Here is a 17,268-nt window from a genome sequence, read left to right as displayed (position 1 = left end):
GTGCATGTCTTTGGAAGTGGGAGGAAGCCGGAGTACCCGGAGGAAACCCACGCATTCACGGGGAGAACATGCAAACTCCACACAGAAAGATCCCGAGCCTGGATTTGAACCCAGGACTGCAGGACCTTCGTATTGTGAGGCAGATATATATATATATATATATAGGGGCTTCACGGTGGCAGAGGGGTTAGTTCGTCTGCCTAACAATACGAATATATATATATATACACACACAGCTCCTTCATTACCACAACTGATCGATACAGCGTCCGCATTACTGAAGACGCCACACCGATCCGCCGGTCGATCTCATGATCCACTCTTCCCTCACTCGTGAACAAGTCTCCTAAGTACTTGAACTCCTCCACTTGAGGCAGGGTCTCCTCCCCAACCCGGAGATGGCACTCCACCCTTTTACGGGCGAGAACCATGTACTCGGACTTGGAGGAGCAGATTTGTTTTTCTCATAGAAAACCAAATTATCTTTTTTAACAACCAAAAAGTATTTAGTGCCCCGACATGGGAACGATATAAAACGAAAATTGGGTTCACCTTAAGGCCTATAAGGCGCTTTTGGTTACCATCTACCAGCTGCTGGTTGAATTTTTGACCACTCCTCTTGACAAAATTGGTGCAATTCAGCTAAATGTGTTGGTTTACTGAAATTAATTTGTTTCTTCAGCATTGTCAACATGTTTAAGTCAGGACTTTGGGGTCATTGTCCTGTTGGAACACCCAACTGCGCCCAAGACCCAATCTCCGGGCTGATGATTTTAGGTTATCTTAAAGAATTTGGAGGTAATCAACATTTTTCTTTGTCCCATTTACTCTATGTAAAGCACCAGTTTCATTGGCAGCAAAACAGGCCCAGAGCAAAATACTACCACCACCATGCTTGACAGTAGGTATGGTGTTCCTGAGATTAAAGGCCTCACCTTTTCTCCTCCAAACATATTACTGGGTATTGTGGCCAAACAGCTCAATTTTTGTTTCATCTGACCACAGAACTTTCCTCCAGAAAGTCGTATCTTTGTCCATGTGATGGTAGATGAAGCAAAAATTGAGCTGTTTGGCCACAATACAATTATACACTAACAAAGGGTGATTATTGTCCCGTAGCTCTGCCATCATGGTTGTTCACTACTTATTTTCCTCATTCAAAGACAAAATCAACTATAATCTTGATGTGTTGCTTTTTTTCTGGATTTGTTGTTACAATTTTAACATTGGATTAAATTGAAGCTCTTATGTATTTAACTTGTCTATAGTGGAACAAATCATAAATAAATAAATAAAAATATGCACCCAATTGTTCCTAAATTGAGATTGTATACTTATTATCCAAATTCATTCAAAACCATGAAGAGCCTAGAATTATCTTGACATTCATGCCAATAATAATTATATAAATCTCAAATAATCATAACAATTGACTCAAAGAGTAAGCACTTCTCTTAAAAAGACTTCCGGGTTTTATTACAAAAATAAACCATTATAGAACACCTAGGAGTAAAAATAATATTTGTAAAGCACAGAAGTACAGTAAAATGTAATCTCAAACAAAGTACATTTCAAAGAAGATTTAATTTGAAATAAAACAATGATCCTACACAATCAATTAGTAAGAATTGTTCACTTTAAATTGACATTTCTCTACTAGATTTACACTATTTAAATATCAAAGTGATTTCAGTAAAACCTGCTGAAAATGGTCAAAGATGTAACATAAAAGTGTACACACTTAAATAATAAGCCTTGGTTCCAGCAGGGATTCCCATCGCTCTTTTACCTGTGAACATAAAGTACAAGCATGTTTTGATGACAGTACACTTATGTATATACACACACACACACACACACACACACACACACACACACACACACACACACACACACATACATACATACATACAGTATATATGTGGATGTATTGCCCATCCATGTCAATGACACTTCCACTTAAGACTTTTACAGCAAGTCAAGCATTACCCATGATTCTCTGCGCACGGCATACTCCACAAGTTCCGACCCATCTGGGTTCTGATACACCAAGTCAAATTTACCGGGCTCTGAAGGCTCTGAGGAAGAAACGTAGTCGACGTGAAATCAAAGCCACCATAAAATACGATCCAGAAAAATCACTGACTCATTTTTATCTGATTGTATTTTGAGTGGAAGATTACTTCATACTTGATGGAGAGACCTTTCTTAAAAAAATTTCACACTGATACCACAGCAAACATGTAATCATTGTACATTGATGCCACAGTAAACATGCAAACATTGCACATTGATACCGCAGCAAACATTGCGCATTGATACCACAGCAGGCATGCAAACATTGCACATTGATACCACAGCAAACATGCTAACATTGTACATTGATACCACAGCAAACATTTCACATTGATACCACAGCAAACATTGTGCATTGAAACCACAGTAAACATTGCATTTTGATAATGTTAATTGTACATTAACACCACAGCTAACATGTAAACATTGTACATCGATACCACAGGACGTTGCACATTGGGTTTCGCTATGTAAAAGCGCTTTGAGTCACTTGAGAAAAGCACTAATATAATTAATTTTACTTCACTTCACATTGATACCACAGCAAACATGCAAACATTGCACTTTGATACCAGAGCAAACATTGTACATAAATACCACAGCAAACATTGCACATTGATACCACAGCAAATATTTCTAATTGCAATTAAAGAATAATTTAGTCCTTAAATAAAATAGTGAACATACTAGACAACTTGTCTTTTAGCAGTAAGTAAACAAAGACTCCTAATTAGTCAACTGAGATATGCAGTGACGTATTGTGTCATTTATGATTCTATTATTCCTTCAAAATTATGAGGGACAAACTGTAAAAAAATATTAATCTACTTGTTCATTTACTGTTAATATCTGGTTATTTTCTGTTTAAACATGTTCTATCTACACTTCTGTTTAAATGTAATAATCATTTATTCTTCTGTTGATTGATACTTTACATTAGTTTTGGATGATACCACACATGTAGATATATTGATCCGATACCAAGTAGTTACAGAATCATACAATGGTCATAGTCAAAGTCCTCATGTGTCCAGGGACATATTTCCTGACTTTATACACATAATATGAATTTTAAAGAAGGGAAAAAAGATTTTGTGGTGATAAAAAATATTGATGTAATCCTCGTAGTATCGACTAGATATACTTTTGTACTTGGTATCATTACAGTGGATGTCAGGTGTAGATCCACTCATGTCATTTGTTTACATTGCGACGCTGGTGAGCTATTGTATCCTCCTACGGTGTGTAGTGAAGCATGTTTAGCTATTCCTCGTCCTGCACGGAAGATTCTCGTAAGAAACTTACTTTATTTGTCGCCACGGAGGAGAGGCTTGGTGATTTAGAAGTAGATAAAACATTATGGATGGATGTTAACTGCTAACTAGCTGGACATGTCTTAAAGCACCTCTCTTCCTGAGGGCGCAAAATAAGTGCGTTCTCCCTTTTCTGTCTACACACTGTCTGTTTGTAAGTACTCCGTGTGTGCGCGCTGCCGAACTTGCAATGTCACGACTTGAGGACGTGCCGCCATGCCCGTAAAAAAAAATAAAAAAGCGAAATTGATACTTTTCAAACAGAGTATAGTACCGTTTTTGATTCATCAGTACCGCGGTACTTTGTTAGTATTGGTAGACCATACAACCCTTATTTGAACACAGTGTTACTGTTCAATAGGGGGTCTGATTTGATGTATAATGTTTTGAGTGACAAGCTGAGCTGGTAAGTTGAGGTACTGGCGGGCATTTACCTATGTGCCGCACTTGTTGGACAGATTTGTAGAAAAGATGCCAAATGAGTCATACCTTTAGTGGCAGAAAGAAGTTCCAGCTGGATCTGTCTGGTGACTGGGTCATAACTCACCATCCTCCCCTCCTAAAATGCAAAAGAATGTCAGTAAACCCAGACACTTGACTGGCAGGTGCTGAATGATTCCAATGTATCCACCTTGTAGCCCGACACCTCTGGTGTGTAATTCTCAGTCAGCTCCAGCAGCTGTCAACACAGATATTTCATCAGTACCATCAACCATAGATATTAATCACCACCATCAAACATAGATATAACATCACCACCATCAAACATAGATATTACAACACCACCTTCAAACACAGTTATTACATCACCACCATCAAACATAGATATTACAACACCACCTTCAAACATAGATATAGATATTACAACACCACCTTCAAACATAGATATTACATCACCACCATCAAACACAGTTATTACAACACCACCATCAAACATAGATATTACATCACCACCATCAAACACAGTTATTACATCACCACCATCAAACATAGATATTACAACACCACCATCAAACACAGTTATTACATCACCACCATCAAACACAGTTATTACATCACCACCATCAAACATAGATATAACATCACTACCATCAAACATAGATATTACAACACCACCATCAAACATAGATATTACAACACCACCTTCAAACATAGATATTACATCACCACCATCAAACACAGTTATTACAAAACCACCATCAAACATAGATATTACATCACCACCATCAAACAGTTATTACATCACCACCATCAAACATAGATATTACAACACCACCTTCAAACATAGATATTACATCACCACCATCAAACACAGTTATTACATCACCACCATCAAACACAGTTATTACAACACCACCATCAAACATAGATATTACATCACCACCATCAAACACAGTTATTACATCACCACCATCAAACATAGATATTACAACACCACCATCAAACACAGTTATTACATCACCACCATCAAACACAGTTATTACATCACCACCATCAAACATAGATATAACATCACTACCATCAAACATAGATATTACAACACCACCATCAAACATAGATATTACAACACCACCTTCAAACATAGATATTACATCACCACCATCAAACACAGTTATTACAAAACCACCATCAAACATAGATATTACATCACCACCATCAAACAGTTATTACATCACCACCATCAAACATAGATATTACAACACCACCTTCAAACATAGATATTACATCACCACCATCAAACACAGTTATTACATCACCACCATCAAACATAGATATAACATCACTACCATCAAACATAGATATTACAACACCACCATCAAACATAGATATTACAACACCACCTTCAAACATAGATATTACATCACCACCATCAAACACAGTTATTACAAAACCACCATCAAACATAGATGTTACATCACCACCATCAAACAGTTATTACATCACCACCATCAAACATAGATATTACAACACCACCTTCAAACATAGATATTACATCACCACCATCTTCAAACATAGATATTACATCACCACCATCAAACACAGTTATTACAACACCACCATCAAACATAGATATTACATCACCACCATCAAACATAGATATTACATCACCACCATCAAACACAGTTATTACATCACCACCATCAAACACAGTTATTACAACACCACCATCAAACATAGATATTACATCACCACCATCAAACACAGTTATTACATCACCACCATCAAACACAGTCATTACAACACCACCATCAAACATAGATATTACAACACCACCATCAAACATGGATGGTACAACACCACCTTCAAACATAGATATTACATCACCACCATGGAACACAGTTATTACGTCACCACCATCAAACATTATTATTACATCACCATCATCAAACATTATTATTACATCACCACCATCAAACATGGATATTATATCACCATCATCAAACAGTTATTACATCACCACCATCAAACATAGATATTACATCACCACCATCAAACATAGATATTGTATCACAACTAAACAGTTATTACATCACCACCATCAAAAATTATTATTACAACACCACCATCAAACATAAAGTAGATATTACATCACCACCATCAGACATAGATATTACATCACCGCCATCAAACACAGCTATTACAACACCACCAAACAGGTTTTACATCACCGCCATCAAACATAGATATTAATCACCACCATCAAACATAGATATTACACCACCACCATCAAACATAGATATTACACCACCACCATCAAACATAGATATTAATCACCACCATCCAACATAGATATTTCAACACCACCATCAAACAGATATTACATAACCACCATCAAACATAGATATTACATAACCACCATCAAACATAGATATTACATCACCACCATCAAACATAGATATTACATCACCACCATCAAACACAGTTATTACAACACCACCATCAAACATAGATTTTACATCACCACCATCAAACATAGATATTACAACACCATCATCAAACATAGATATTACAACACCACCTTCAAACATAGATATTACATCACCACCATCAAACACAGTTATTACAACACCACCATCAAACATAGATATTACATCACCACCATCAAACACAGTTATTACAACACCACCATCAAACATAGATATTACATCACCACCAAACATAGATATTACAACACCACCTTGAAACATTGATATTACATCACCACCATCAAACATTATTATTACATCACCACCATCAATCAATCAATGTTTACTTATATAGCCCTAAATCACTAGTGTCTCAAAGGGCTGCACAAACCACCACGACATCCTCGGTAGGCCCACATAAGGGCAAGGAAAACTCACACCCAGTGGGACATCCATCCATCCATTTTCTACCGCTTATTCCCTTTTGGGGTCACGGGGGGCGCTGGCGCCTATCTCAGCTACAATCGGGCGGAAGGCGGGGTACACCCTGGACAAGTCGCCACCTCATCGCAGGGCCAACACAGATAGACAGACAACATTCACACTCACATTCACACACTAGGGCCAATTTAGTGTTGCCAATCAACTTATCCCCAGGTGCATGTCTTTGGAAGTGGGAGGAAGCCGGAGTACCCGGAGGGAACCCACGCATTCACGGGGAGAACATACAAACTCCACACAGAAAGATCCCGAGCCTGGATGTGAACCCAGGACTGCAGGACCTTCGTATTGTGAGGCAGACGCACTAACCCCTCTGCCACCGTGAAGCCCCCAGTGGGACATTGGTGACAATAATGACCCAGTGGGACATTGGTGACAATAATGACCCAGTGGGACGTCGGTGACAATGATGACTATGAGAACCTTAGAGAGGAGGAAAGCAATGGATGTCGAGCGGATCTAACATGATACTGTGAAAGTTCAATCCACAATGGATACAACACAGTCGCGAGAGTCCAGTCCAAAGAGGATCCAAGACACAGCAGCGAGAGTCCCGTTCACAGCGGAGCCAGCAGGAAACCATCCCAAGCGTAGGCGGACCAGCAGCGCAGAGATGTCCCCAGCCGATACACAGGCAAGCAGTACATGGCCACCGGATCGGACCGGACCCCCTCCACACGGGAGAGTGGGACATAGAAGAAAAAGAAAAGAAACGGCAGATCAACTGGTTTAAAAAGGGAGTCTATTTAAAGGCTAGAGTATACAAATGAGTTTTAAGGTGAGACTTAAATGCTTCTACTGAGGTGGCATCGCGAACTGTTACCGGGAGGGTATTCCAGAGTACTGGAGCCCGAACGGAAAATGCTCTATAGCCCGCAGACTTTTTTTGGGCTTTGGGAATCACTAATAAGCCGGAATCCTTTGAACGCAGATTTCTTGCCGGGACATATGGTACAATACAATCGGCAAGATAAGATGGAGCTAGACCGTGTAGTATTTTATACGTAAGTAGTAAAACCTTAAAGTCACATCTTAAGTGCACAGGAAGCCAGTGCAGGTGAGCCAGTACGGCGTAATGTGATCAAACTTTCTTGTTCTTGTCAAAAGTCTAGCAGCCGCATTTTGTACCAACTGTAATCTTTTAATGCTAGACATGGGGAGACCCGAAAATAATACGTTACAGTAGTCGAGGCGAGACGTAACAAACGCATGGATAATGATCTCAGCGTCTTTAGTGGACAGAATGGAGCGAATTTTAGCGATGTTACGGAGATGAAAGAAGGCCGTTTTAGTAACGCTTTTAATGTGTGCCTCAAAGGAGAGAGTTGGGTCGAAGATAATACCCAGATTCTTTACCGTGTCGCCTTGTTTAATTGTTTGGTTGTCAAATGTTAGAGTTGTATTATTAAATAGAGTTCGGTGTCTAGCAGGACCGATAATCAGCATTTCCGTTTTTTTGGCGTTGAGTTGCAAAAAGTTAGCGGACATCCATTGTTTAATTTCATTAAGACACGCCTCCAGCTGACTACAATCCGGCGTGTTGGTCAGCTTTAGGGGCATGTAGAGTTGGGTGTCATCAGCATAACAGTGAAAGCTAACACCGTATTTGCGTATGATGTCACCTAGCGGCAGCATGTAGATGCTGAAGAGTGCAGGGCCAAGGACCGAACCCTGGGGAACTCCACACGACATTATATCACCATCATCAAACAGATATTACATCACTACCATCAAACATAGATATTACATCACCACCATCAAACATAGATATTATATCACCACCATCAGATATTACATCACCACCATCAAACATAGATATTAATCACAACCATCAAACATAGATATTACATTACCACCATCAAACACGGATATTACAACACCACCATCAATCAGATATTACATAGATATCACATCACCACCATCAAACATAGATAGTACATCATAACCATTAAACACAGATACTACAACACCACCATTGAACATACATACATCATCACCATCAAACCGGAAGTTATAGTAATCACAACCGCTCTTACTTTGAAGGCAATCTTCTGTCCGGCTTGTGGAGGAGCAGCCAGAAGAGGCATGGTGCTGTAGTCTGGAGGTGGACTTGCAGCTCCATTCTGCAGGTAGACAACAAGACAAGACAAAAGTACAGTTTTCAGAAACCAATCATACCAACAGAGCTGGGTAAGAACATGTTGGAGTGGTTGGTTCACTGGTGCACCCTCACGTTGGAGACGTGCTGCTACCAATGCACACCCTCCATGCTTCCAGCTCTCATTCACAGCAAAATATCAGAGCTTGATATTTCCCCTCTTTACTGCAGCTGTGTCCCAGTGATGACATGCTCAAGATTGTACTCGCGTAAGGATTCCTTCTAACAGGGTGCACGCTCAGGGAGACGATGAGGACATCTTCATGTTCCTTGTCACACACATGCAGGAGGAGTTCGTGTCCCGCCACAACACCGTCTCCAATTGACAGCAAACTGCAACGAATGTGTCATCTATCCACAGTGTGAAGCCACTTGTAAGATACTATTTCTCACCACCGTGGTAGTAAGAAAAACAAGTTTATACCAAGTCATCACTGGAGGACTGGAGGAAAATGAATGGCTAAGCCCATCACACACACACACACACACACACTGTTTTATTTTGTATCTTCTTGAGACCTCAGAAAAATGCTTACCTCTTTAGGATCACCCTTTCTAGATGTATAAATATTTGTATTTACAATATTAATAATATATACATACTAAGCAAATATGAATAAAAATATAAGCTCTTAGTTAATTTTTTAATATTTTGTTTAATTGTTTTTTATCTTTATTATTCAAGTATCACAGTATCTCTCAATATACATATTTATTTATTTTTTTTTTTTTATTTTGGCTAAAGGGGGCACATTTAATTTTCTTAGAGATGCGCGGATAGGCAATTATTTCATCCGCATCACCAAAATCGTCATCCACCCGCCGTCCACCCGAACTAACATTTTGTCAGGACCGTACCCGCCCGCCAACCGCCCGCTGAATTACATCAGAGGTTGGCCACCTTTACCACTCAGAGCTATTCAAACCTGTTTCACAGAGTAATGAAGTCAATTGAAGCCGTTAACGTTCTCGCGACTTTTCAATAGCGTTCATTCTGATGTCAAGAATATGGGCGTGCTGTGAAGACATTGCCCTTGACACCATCAACAACATGTACGAACCGATGGTTGGTCCAGCTTCCGGAATCACACTATGAGATTGAAAGGCATACTGGGTGATACAGAGTACACTGATGGTTGTGATATAAACAACTTTAACACTTACTAATATGTGCCACGCTATGAAGCCACACAATACAGGATTGACAAACACATTTCGGGAGAACATCCTCACAGTAACACAACATAAACGCAACACAACTAATACCCATAATCCTTTGTATTCATGACACATTCTGACGATATTTTACACCCCCGCGCACCTTACCGACGCACGGGGGGGAGGAGGGAGGTTGCGGGGTTTGGGGTGTATAAAATAGTCAGGAAGTGTCAGGAATACAAAGGATTATGGGTATTTGTTGTGTTGCGTTTATGTTGTGTTACTGTGAGGATGTTCTCCCGAAATGTGTTTGTCGTTCTTAATTGGTATAGCTTCAAAGCGTGCTGCATATTACTAAGAGTGTTAAAATTTTTTATATCACAACCATTAGTGTACTCTGTGTCACCCAGTATGCCTTGCAGTTGTGTGCGTGTTGCCGCGGAAACCACACACAACATGTTGCTGGGCTGACAAGCAGATCGTACATGTTGTAGATGGCGACAATGTCAATGGCTTCATAGCACGCCCTAATACTTATCAACTGGGTGACTGCCGGCAGTCATTCTAGAGAATAATAGTGTCTCCTATTGACTTCTTTGCTTTATGACACAGGTCCTAAATGGCTCTTTGAATGGCAAAGGATACCGTTCCAAGAACCATGTTTATCAAATATCTCCGGATGGTTCAACCGCCACCCGCCCGAATCTAGTTAAAATCTATTTTTTCGTCATGTCAACAGGTTTACCCGCGGACTCCGCGGATGAGACCGCAAACCGCGCATCTTTAACACACTTGTTATTGTATATGTTGGCCAGAGGGGAAGCACTTCGCATGTTTACAAACACTTGTTATTACATACGTTGGCCAGAGGGGGAGCACTTCAAATTTTTACAAACACTTGTTATTTCATATGATGAGCAGAGGGGGAGCACTATTAAAACCGACAGTCAAATTGAAAAATCCCTCCTTTTCGGGACCACCCTTATTTTGATAGATTTCAGACCAAGGGTGCAAATGAGACATTCTCCATTAGATGCAATAGTTTTCCGTTTTGGGACCATGGTTTCGGTCCTAACTTGTTCACCGGTCCTCATATGGAAGGCACCTTTCCTTGTTGATGTCTCAAGAAGGTTAGAAATATAAGAACACATGCACGCACACACACACAAGTGTTGTACCTGTATGCACACATGATCTGACCACAAAAATAGAATAGAGATCTTGTACTCACACCTACGGGGGGGTCCATCTTCTCCATGTGGTTTGGGTCACAGGAAGTCAGCTGCTGGCTGATTTGGTCAACTGCTTGCTTTGTGGCAGGTGAAGGTGTGTCCTTTGACAAGGTACCACCTGATTCATCAGCAACACAACATTTGTTAGCCCCAACATCATTCTTTTTAGGCTGGACATTAACAGTGGGGACGTCTGTATCTGATGATGATGATGATGATGATGATGATGATGATGACGATGATGCAGGCCGAGTGCTAGAAAGTACTTTGGAGACTGCAGTGCTTGTTTTCATGACTTTTGTTTTGGGACTTGTATTGTCCTTCTTACTGTTCTTCTTCTTACTGTTTTTCTTCATACTGTCCTTCGTACCGTCCTTCTTCGTACTGTCCTTCGTACCGTCCTTCTTCGTACTGTCCTTCGTACCGTCCTTCTTCGTACTGTCCTTCTTCGTACTGTCCTTCTTCGTACTGTCCTTCTTCATACTGTCCTTCTTCGTACTGCCATGACAGGCAAGATGTGAAGTGTCCTGCAAGTGACGGCTGATGTCAGAGTCCAGAACTGGACGCTCTTTGCACTTTTTCCTGGGAGGAGAAGACACTGTCAGATCATTTTCTTCTGCCTTCTGTTTTTTCTTTTTCATCCTAGGTTTCTTTTTGTTGTGGACACTCGATGTCTGCTCAGCGCCCGCATCCGGACTCCCCTTGACCGTTTCCTTTCTTTTTGTTTCTGGCCATTGCCCACAGTTACCATTTCCCCCTTCGCCATTCGTCTCCTTGGCTCTTTGTCTCTTCTTGCTGTTGACACCGGGTCCATTTGCATGTCCGTTCGGTACGGACCAACAGTCCACCTTCACTCTACAAAGAAAAACAAACATTCTTTATTTTCTTTTCACTTTGCTTCTTTTCCGACATTTTGATGACAAAGAAATAGATGTATTATGTGATGTATCATGTCAAAATTGCAAACATGCTTAAAATAAACTTCAAACAAACCATCCTCTATAATCACTTTACATTACCATGACCCGTCTCCGCTCGGGATGGTCTCCTGCTGGCCCCACTATGGACTGGACTCTCACTACAATGTTAGACCCACTATGGACAGGACTTTCAAAATGTTTTCTTAGACCAACTCGACGTCCATTGCACTTGTCTCCCCTAGAGGGGGGTGGGGGTTACCCACATTTGTGGTCCTGTCCAAGGTTTCTCATTGTCATTCTCAGACGTTCCACTGGGTTGAGAGTTTTTCCTTGCCCTTATGTGCGCGCTGATCCGCGTATGTCGTTGTGGCGTGTGCAGCCCTTTGAGACACTTGTGATTTGGGGCTATATAAATAAACAGATTGATTGATTACATTATTGATTCATTTCAATGTATGTATGTATACACACACAAAGGGATAAGCGGGAGAAAATGTATAGTATATATATATATATATATATAGATAGGTAGATAGACAGAGATAGATAGACATACACACACACGTGTACATACATCCATCTATCCATTTTCTACCGCTTGTCCCTTTTGGTGTCTCGGAGGGGTGCTGGAGCCTATCTCAGCTGCATTCGGGCGGAAGGCAGTGTACACCCTGAACAAGTCGCCACCTCATCGCAGTGTGTACATACAGTGCCCTCCAAAAGTATTGGAACAGTGAGTCCAATTTGTTTATTTTTGTTGTAGGCTGAAAACATTTGGGTTTGACATCAAAAGATGAATATGGGTCAAGAGAACAATACTTCAGCTTTTATTTCCAGGTATTTACATCTGGATCTCATACACAACTTAGAAGATAGCAGCTTTTGTTTGAACCTACCCATTTCTCATGAGAGCAAAATGATTGGAACATGTGACTGACAGTTGTGTTTTGTTGCCCAGGTGTCTCCCAATTACAGTGATTATTCAAACAATAAATAACACTGAATGTCTGAGCTCAGTTTCAGATTGGGTAGGATAGGTTTTGCCTGTGCAGACTGCATTTAGAGGTAGAACCAACATGAAAACCAGAGAGCTGTCTATAGGTAAAAAAGAAGCAATTTGTTAATGTGAGAGAAGATGGAAAATCAATCAATACATTCATCCATCTATGTTCTACCACTTGTCCCTTTTGGGGTGGTGGGGGGTGCTGGAACCTATCTCAGCTGCATTTGGGCGGAAGGCGGGGTACACCCCGGACAAGTCGCCACCTCATCACAGGGCCAACACAGATAGACAGACAACATTCACACTCACATTCACACACTAGGGCCAATTTAGTGTTGCCAATCAACCTATCCCCAGGTGCATGTCTTTGGAGGTGGGAGGAAGCCGGAGTACCTGGGGGGAACCCACGCAGTCACAGGGAGAACATGCAAACCCCACACAGAAAGATCCCGAGCGCAGGATCGAACCCAGGACTACTCAGGACCTTCAACCCTTTGGAACGTCCTGAAGAAGAAAGAAACCACTGGCGTACTAAGCAACAGATGTGGAACAGGTAGACCAGGGAAAGCATCAGCAGTTGATGACAGAAACATTGTGAGAGCTATAAAGAACAACTGTTAGTGACTTCAGCAACAATCTCCAGAGGGCAGGAGTGAAGTTATCACAATCTACTGTAGGCAGAAGACTTCATGAACAGAAGTACAGAGGCTACACCAGAATATACAAACCACTCATTAGCAAGAAGAATAAGAAGGCCAGCCTAAAACATGCCAGAAAAATAAGGGGAGAAGGCAAGATCTGATCCATCTGGTCTCGATTATTGAAGATGACGAGAAAGTGGACGTTGAAAAACAGACAGGCAGCGAAGTGAAGTAAATTATATTTATATAGCGCTTTTTCTTTAGTGACTCAAATCGCTTTACATAGTGTAACCCAATATCTAATTTCTACATTTAAACCAGTGTGGGTGGTACTGGGAGCAGGGGTGTACAGTGTCTTGCCCAAGGACATAACGGCAGTGACTAGGATGGCGGAAGTGGGGATCGAACCTGCAAACCTCAAGTTGCTGGCACGGCCGCTCTACCAACCGAGCTATACCGCCCCGAGCTCCAAGAACAGTTCGCCGATGTAAGTCTACGGGGAGAACGATGCGCTGAAAGAAAAAATGTGTGTCTAGCTTTTGGGGGAGCAGGGATCCTAACTGCTTTGGTACACCTGCCGATGACAGCCATATGACAGCCTTAAGTGCTGCTGAAGATGTGCTTCAAAAATTCTGGGAAAAGTTTTATGGACTGATGAGACCAATTATTTTTTTCCAAACGAATGGAAAGGTGAGCTGGAGCCTCTCTCAGCTACAATCCGGCGTACACCCTGGACAAGTCGCCAACTCATCGCAGGGCCAACCAATCAATCAAATTATCCGCCGACCACCGTCCTGCTGCACCGGGAAAAATAAGTGAGAATGACGTTCTCCGTGCGTGACACCAAGTGGAATTAAATCATGTTCCACAGCACCAAATGTGTATTTACATATTATATTATTAAATCTTCATCCATCCATGCATTTTCTACCGCTTATTCCCTTTGGGGTTGCTGGTGCTTATCTCAGCTACAATCGGGCGGAAGGCGGACTACACCCTGGACGAGTCACCACCTCATCACAGGGCCAACACAGATAGACAGACAACATCCAATTTAGTGTTGCCAATCAACCTATACCCAGGTGCATGTCTTTGGAAGTGGGAGGAAGCCGGAGTACCCGGAGGGAACCCACGCAGCCACGGGGAGAACATGCAAACTACTTCATTAGTGTAATATTTGACCAGTTGATCTGCCTTCTCTTTTCTGCTCTGCACCCCTCTCCTGCGTGAAGAGGTAGTAAATGACCCTTCCAAGGTTTCTCACTGTATCCTACTGGGTTGAGTTTGTTCTTGCCCTGATGTGAGATATGAACCGAGGATGTCGTTGTGGCTTGTGCCGCCCTTTGAGACACTTGTGATTAAGGGCTATATAAATAAACTTTGATTGATGATATTTTTTTCATCATATTTTGTGTTAAAAACATAAAAATACATACTACTGAGATTATTGCAATTGCTCCATTTTGCTAACGTTTATTTACGAGCTAAAATGCATTGATTTTAAACAAGAAACACGTGTTTTTGGCTTCGGATCATTTGTGAGTGCCCCATATCGGCCGCCGTAGATTACACAGCTTTCAAATGTACGTGAAGTGAGAAATGAAGTTAGTTGACCATAAAAAAAGACTCACCTGATGCTGTCGTTGTCACGTACCACATAAATACTTTCTGTGTGCGGTAGGTAAGAGTCTTCGATGAAAAGGCTGATGATACTTCGACGACTGAACTCAAATTTCTGTCTGACGATGCTCTCCAGGTCGGACACCATGCGGCATGTGTTTAAGTCCACAAGCAGCCAACACATGCGGCAATCTGCGACTGCTGGCGGCGGATAGTCAAAGTGTAAACGTACACGGATGTTGTTGCTGCACTGGGAAGTCATAGCCGCCATGAATATTGATCTTGTCGTTACGTGGGGATGGTTGCTGAGTTTAGCGCCAATGCGCAGGCGCATTTTGGCCGCCATTTTGGGGACATTTACGGTACGCCATAGAAGCCAAAATATAATTTAAGTGTTATGACTTATATGCCTATTTATGTAACTAAAAGAACACGCGGTAGAAGATGGATGTTGTGTTGTTTGTCTAATTTTAAATAATGCAGACGAGGCGTGTTGGCTGAGTTCTCAAGGTTTACTTACACAACGTGCTCATTACCACTTTCTACCGGCCGGCACGGCGACAACCAACCACACTTCACGGAGCTACCGCGTATGCTTGTCACTACTCTTGCATGCTGGGTAGTGTAGTTCTTATATTCCCTAGCTCAGTTGTTCTCAAATGAGGGTATACGTACCCCTGGGGGTACTTGAAGGTTTTCCAAGGGGTATGTGAGATTTTTTTTTTTAAATATTCTAAAAATAGCAACAATTAAAAAATATTTTATAAATATATTTATTGAATAATACTTCAACAAAATATGAATGTAAGTTCATAAACTGTGAAAAGAAATGCAACAATGCAATATTCAGTGTAGACAGCTAGATTTTTAGTGGACATGTTCCATAAATATTGATGTTAAAGATCTGGCCCTAGTGTGTGAATGTGAGTGTGAATGTTGTCTGTCTATCTGTGTTGGCCCTGCGATGGGGTGGCGACTTGTCCAGAGTGTACGACGCCTTCCGCCCGATTGTAGCTGAGATAGGCGCCATCGCCCCCGCGACCCCAAAAGGGAATAAGCGGTAGAAATGGATGGATGGATCTCTTTTTTTACGAAGAAATGTTTGGAATTAAGTTGATGAATCCAGATGGATCTCAATTACAATCCCCAAAGAGGGCACTTTAAGTTGATGATTACTTCTATATGTAGACATCTTTATTTAGAATTGAATCACCTGTTTATTTTTCAACAAGTTTTTAGTTATTTTTATATCTTTTTTTTCCAAATAGTTCAAGAAAGACCACTACAAATGAGCAATATTTTGCACTATTATACAATTAAATAAACCAGAAACTGATGACATAGTGCTGTATTTTACTTCTTTATCTCTTTTTTTCAACCAAAAATGCTTTGCCCTGATTAGGGGGTACTTCAATTAAAAAAATGTTCACAGGGGGTACATCACTGAAAAAAGGTTGAGAACCACTGATGTAGATGATCATGTTGTTAATGTAGATGATCATAAAGGTTGATGTAGATCAGGGTTCACCAACGCGGTGCCCGTGGGCACCAGGTAGCCCGTAAGGACCAGATGAGTAGCCCGCTGGCCTGTTCTAAAAATAGCTCAAATAGCAGCACTTAACAGTGAGCTGCCTCTATTTTTTTAAATTGTATTTATTTACCAGCAAGCTGGTCTCGCTTTGCTCGACATTTTTAATTCTAAGAGAGACAAAATTCAAATAGAATTTGAGTTATTTATCT

General features: G+C 41.0%; 1 protein-coding gene across 2 annotated transcripts; it reads right to left on the bottom strand.

Annotated features, from left to right (window-relative positions):
* Positions 1 to 1,434: 1,434 nt before the first annotated feature.
* coil (coilin p80) lies at positions 1,435 to 16,109 on the bottom strand. 2 transcript variants are annotated; one of them, XM_061905922.1, is made up of 7 exons: positions 15,540 to 16,105; positions 11,344 to 12,199; positions 8,833 to 8,919; positions 4,021 to 4,068; positions 3,879 to 3,948; positions 1,990 to 2,078; positions 1,435 to 1,789 (listed from the first exon to the last, which is right to left on the bottom strand). In XM_061905922.1, the coding sequence occupies exons 1-7, from the start codon at positions 15,872 to 15,874 to the stop codon at positions 1,742 to 1,744; spliced, it is 1,533 nt and encodes a 510-aa protein (XP_061761906.1). In that variant the 5' UTR covers positions 15,875 to 16,105; the 3' UTR covers positions 1,435 to 1,741. The 2 variants fall into 2 exon arrangements, with proteins under 2 accessions (XP_061761906.1, XP_061761907.1); XM_061905923.1 differs by lacking the exons at positions 1,435 to 1,789; positions 1,990 to 2,078; positions 3,879 to 3,948; positions 4,021 to 4,068 and adding an exon at positions 4,075 to 7,467 and having other exon boundaries at positions 15,540 to 16,109.
* Positions 16,110 to 17,268: the final 1,159 nt, after the last annotated feature.

This window comes from Nerophis ophidion, linkage group LG07, assembly GCF_033978795.1.
Source record: "Nerophis ophidion isolate RoL-2023_Sa linkage group LG07, RoL_Noph_v1.0, whole genome shotgun sequence".
NCBI lineage: Eukaryota > Metazoa > Chordata > Actinopteri > Syngnathiformes > Syngnathidae > Nerophis > Nerophis ophidion.
Note: the sequence above shows the minus strand (reverse complement) of the source record. Positions and strands in the feature narration are given on the sequence as shown.

Coding starts and splice junctions, on each gene's coding strand:
- coil (XM_061905922.1), bottom strand. CDS start 15,874: ATGGCGGCCAAAATGCGCCTGCGCATTGGCGCTAAACTCAGCAACCAT. Junction 3,949..4,020: donor CAGAGGTGTCGGGCTACAAG/GTGGATACATTG, acceptor TTTGCATTTTAG/GAGGGGAGGATGGTGAGTTA. Junction 2,079..3,878: donor ACTTCTTTCTGCCACTAAAG/GTATGACTCATT, acceptor TTTCTTCCTCAG/AGCCTTCAGAGCCCGGTAAA.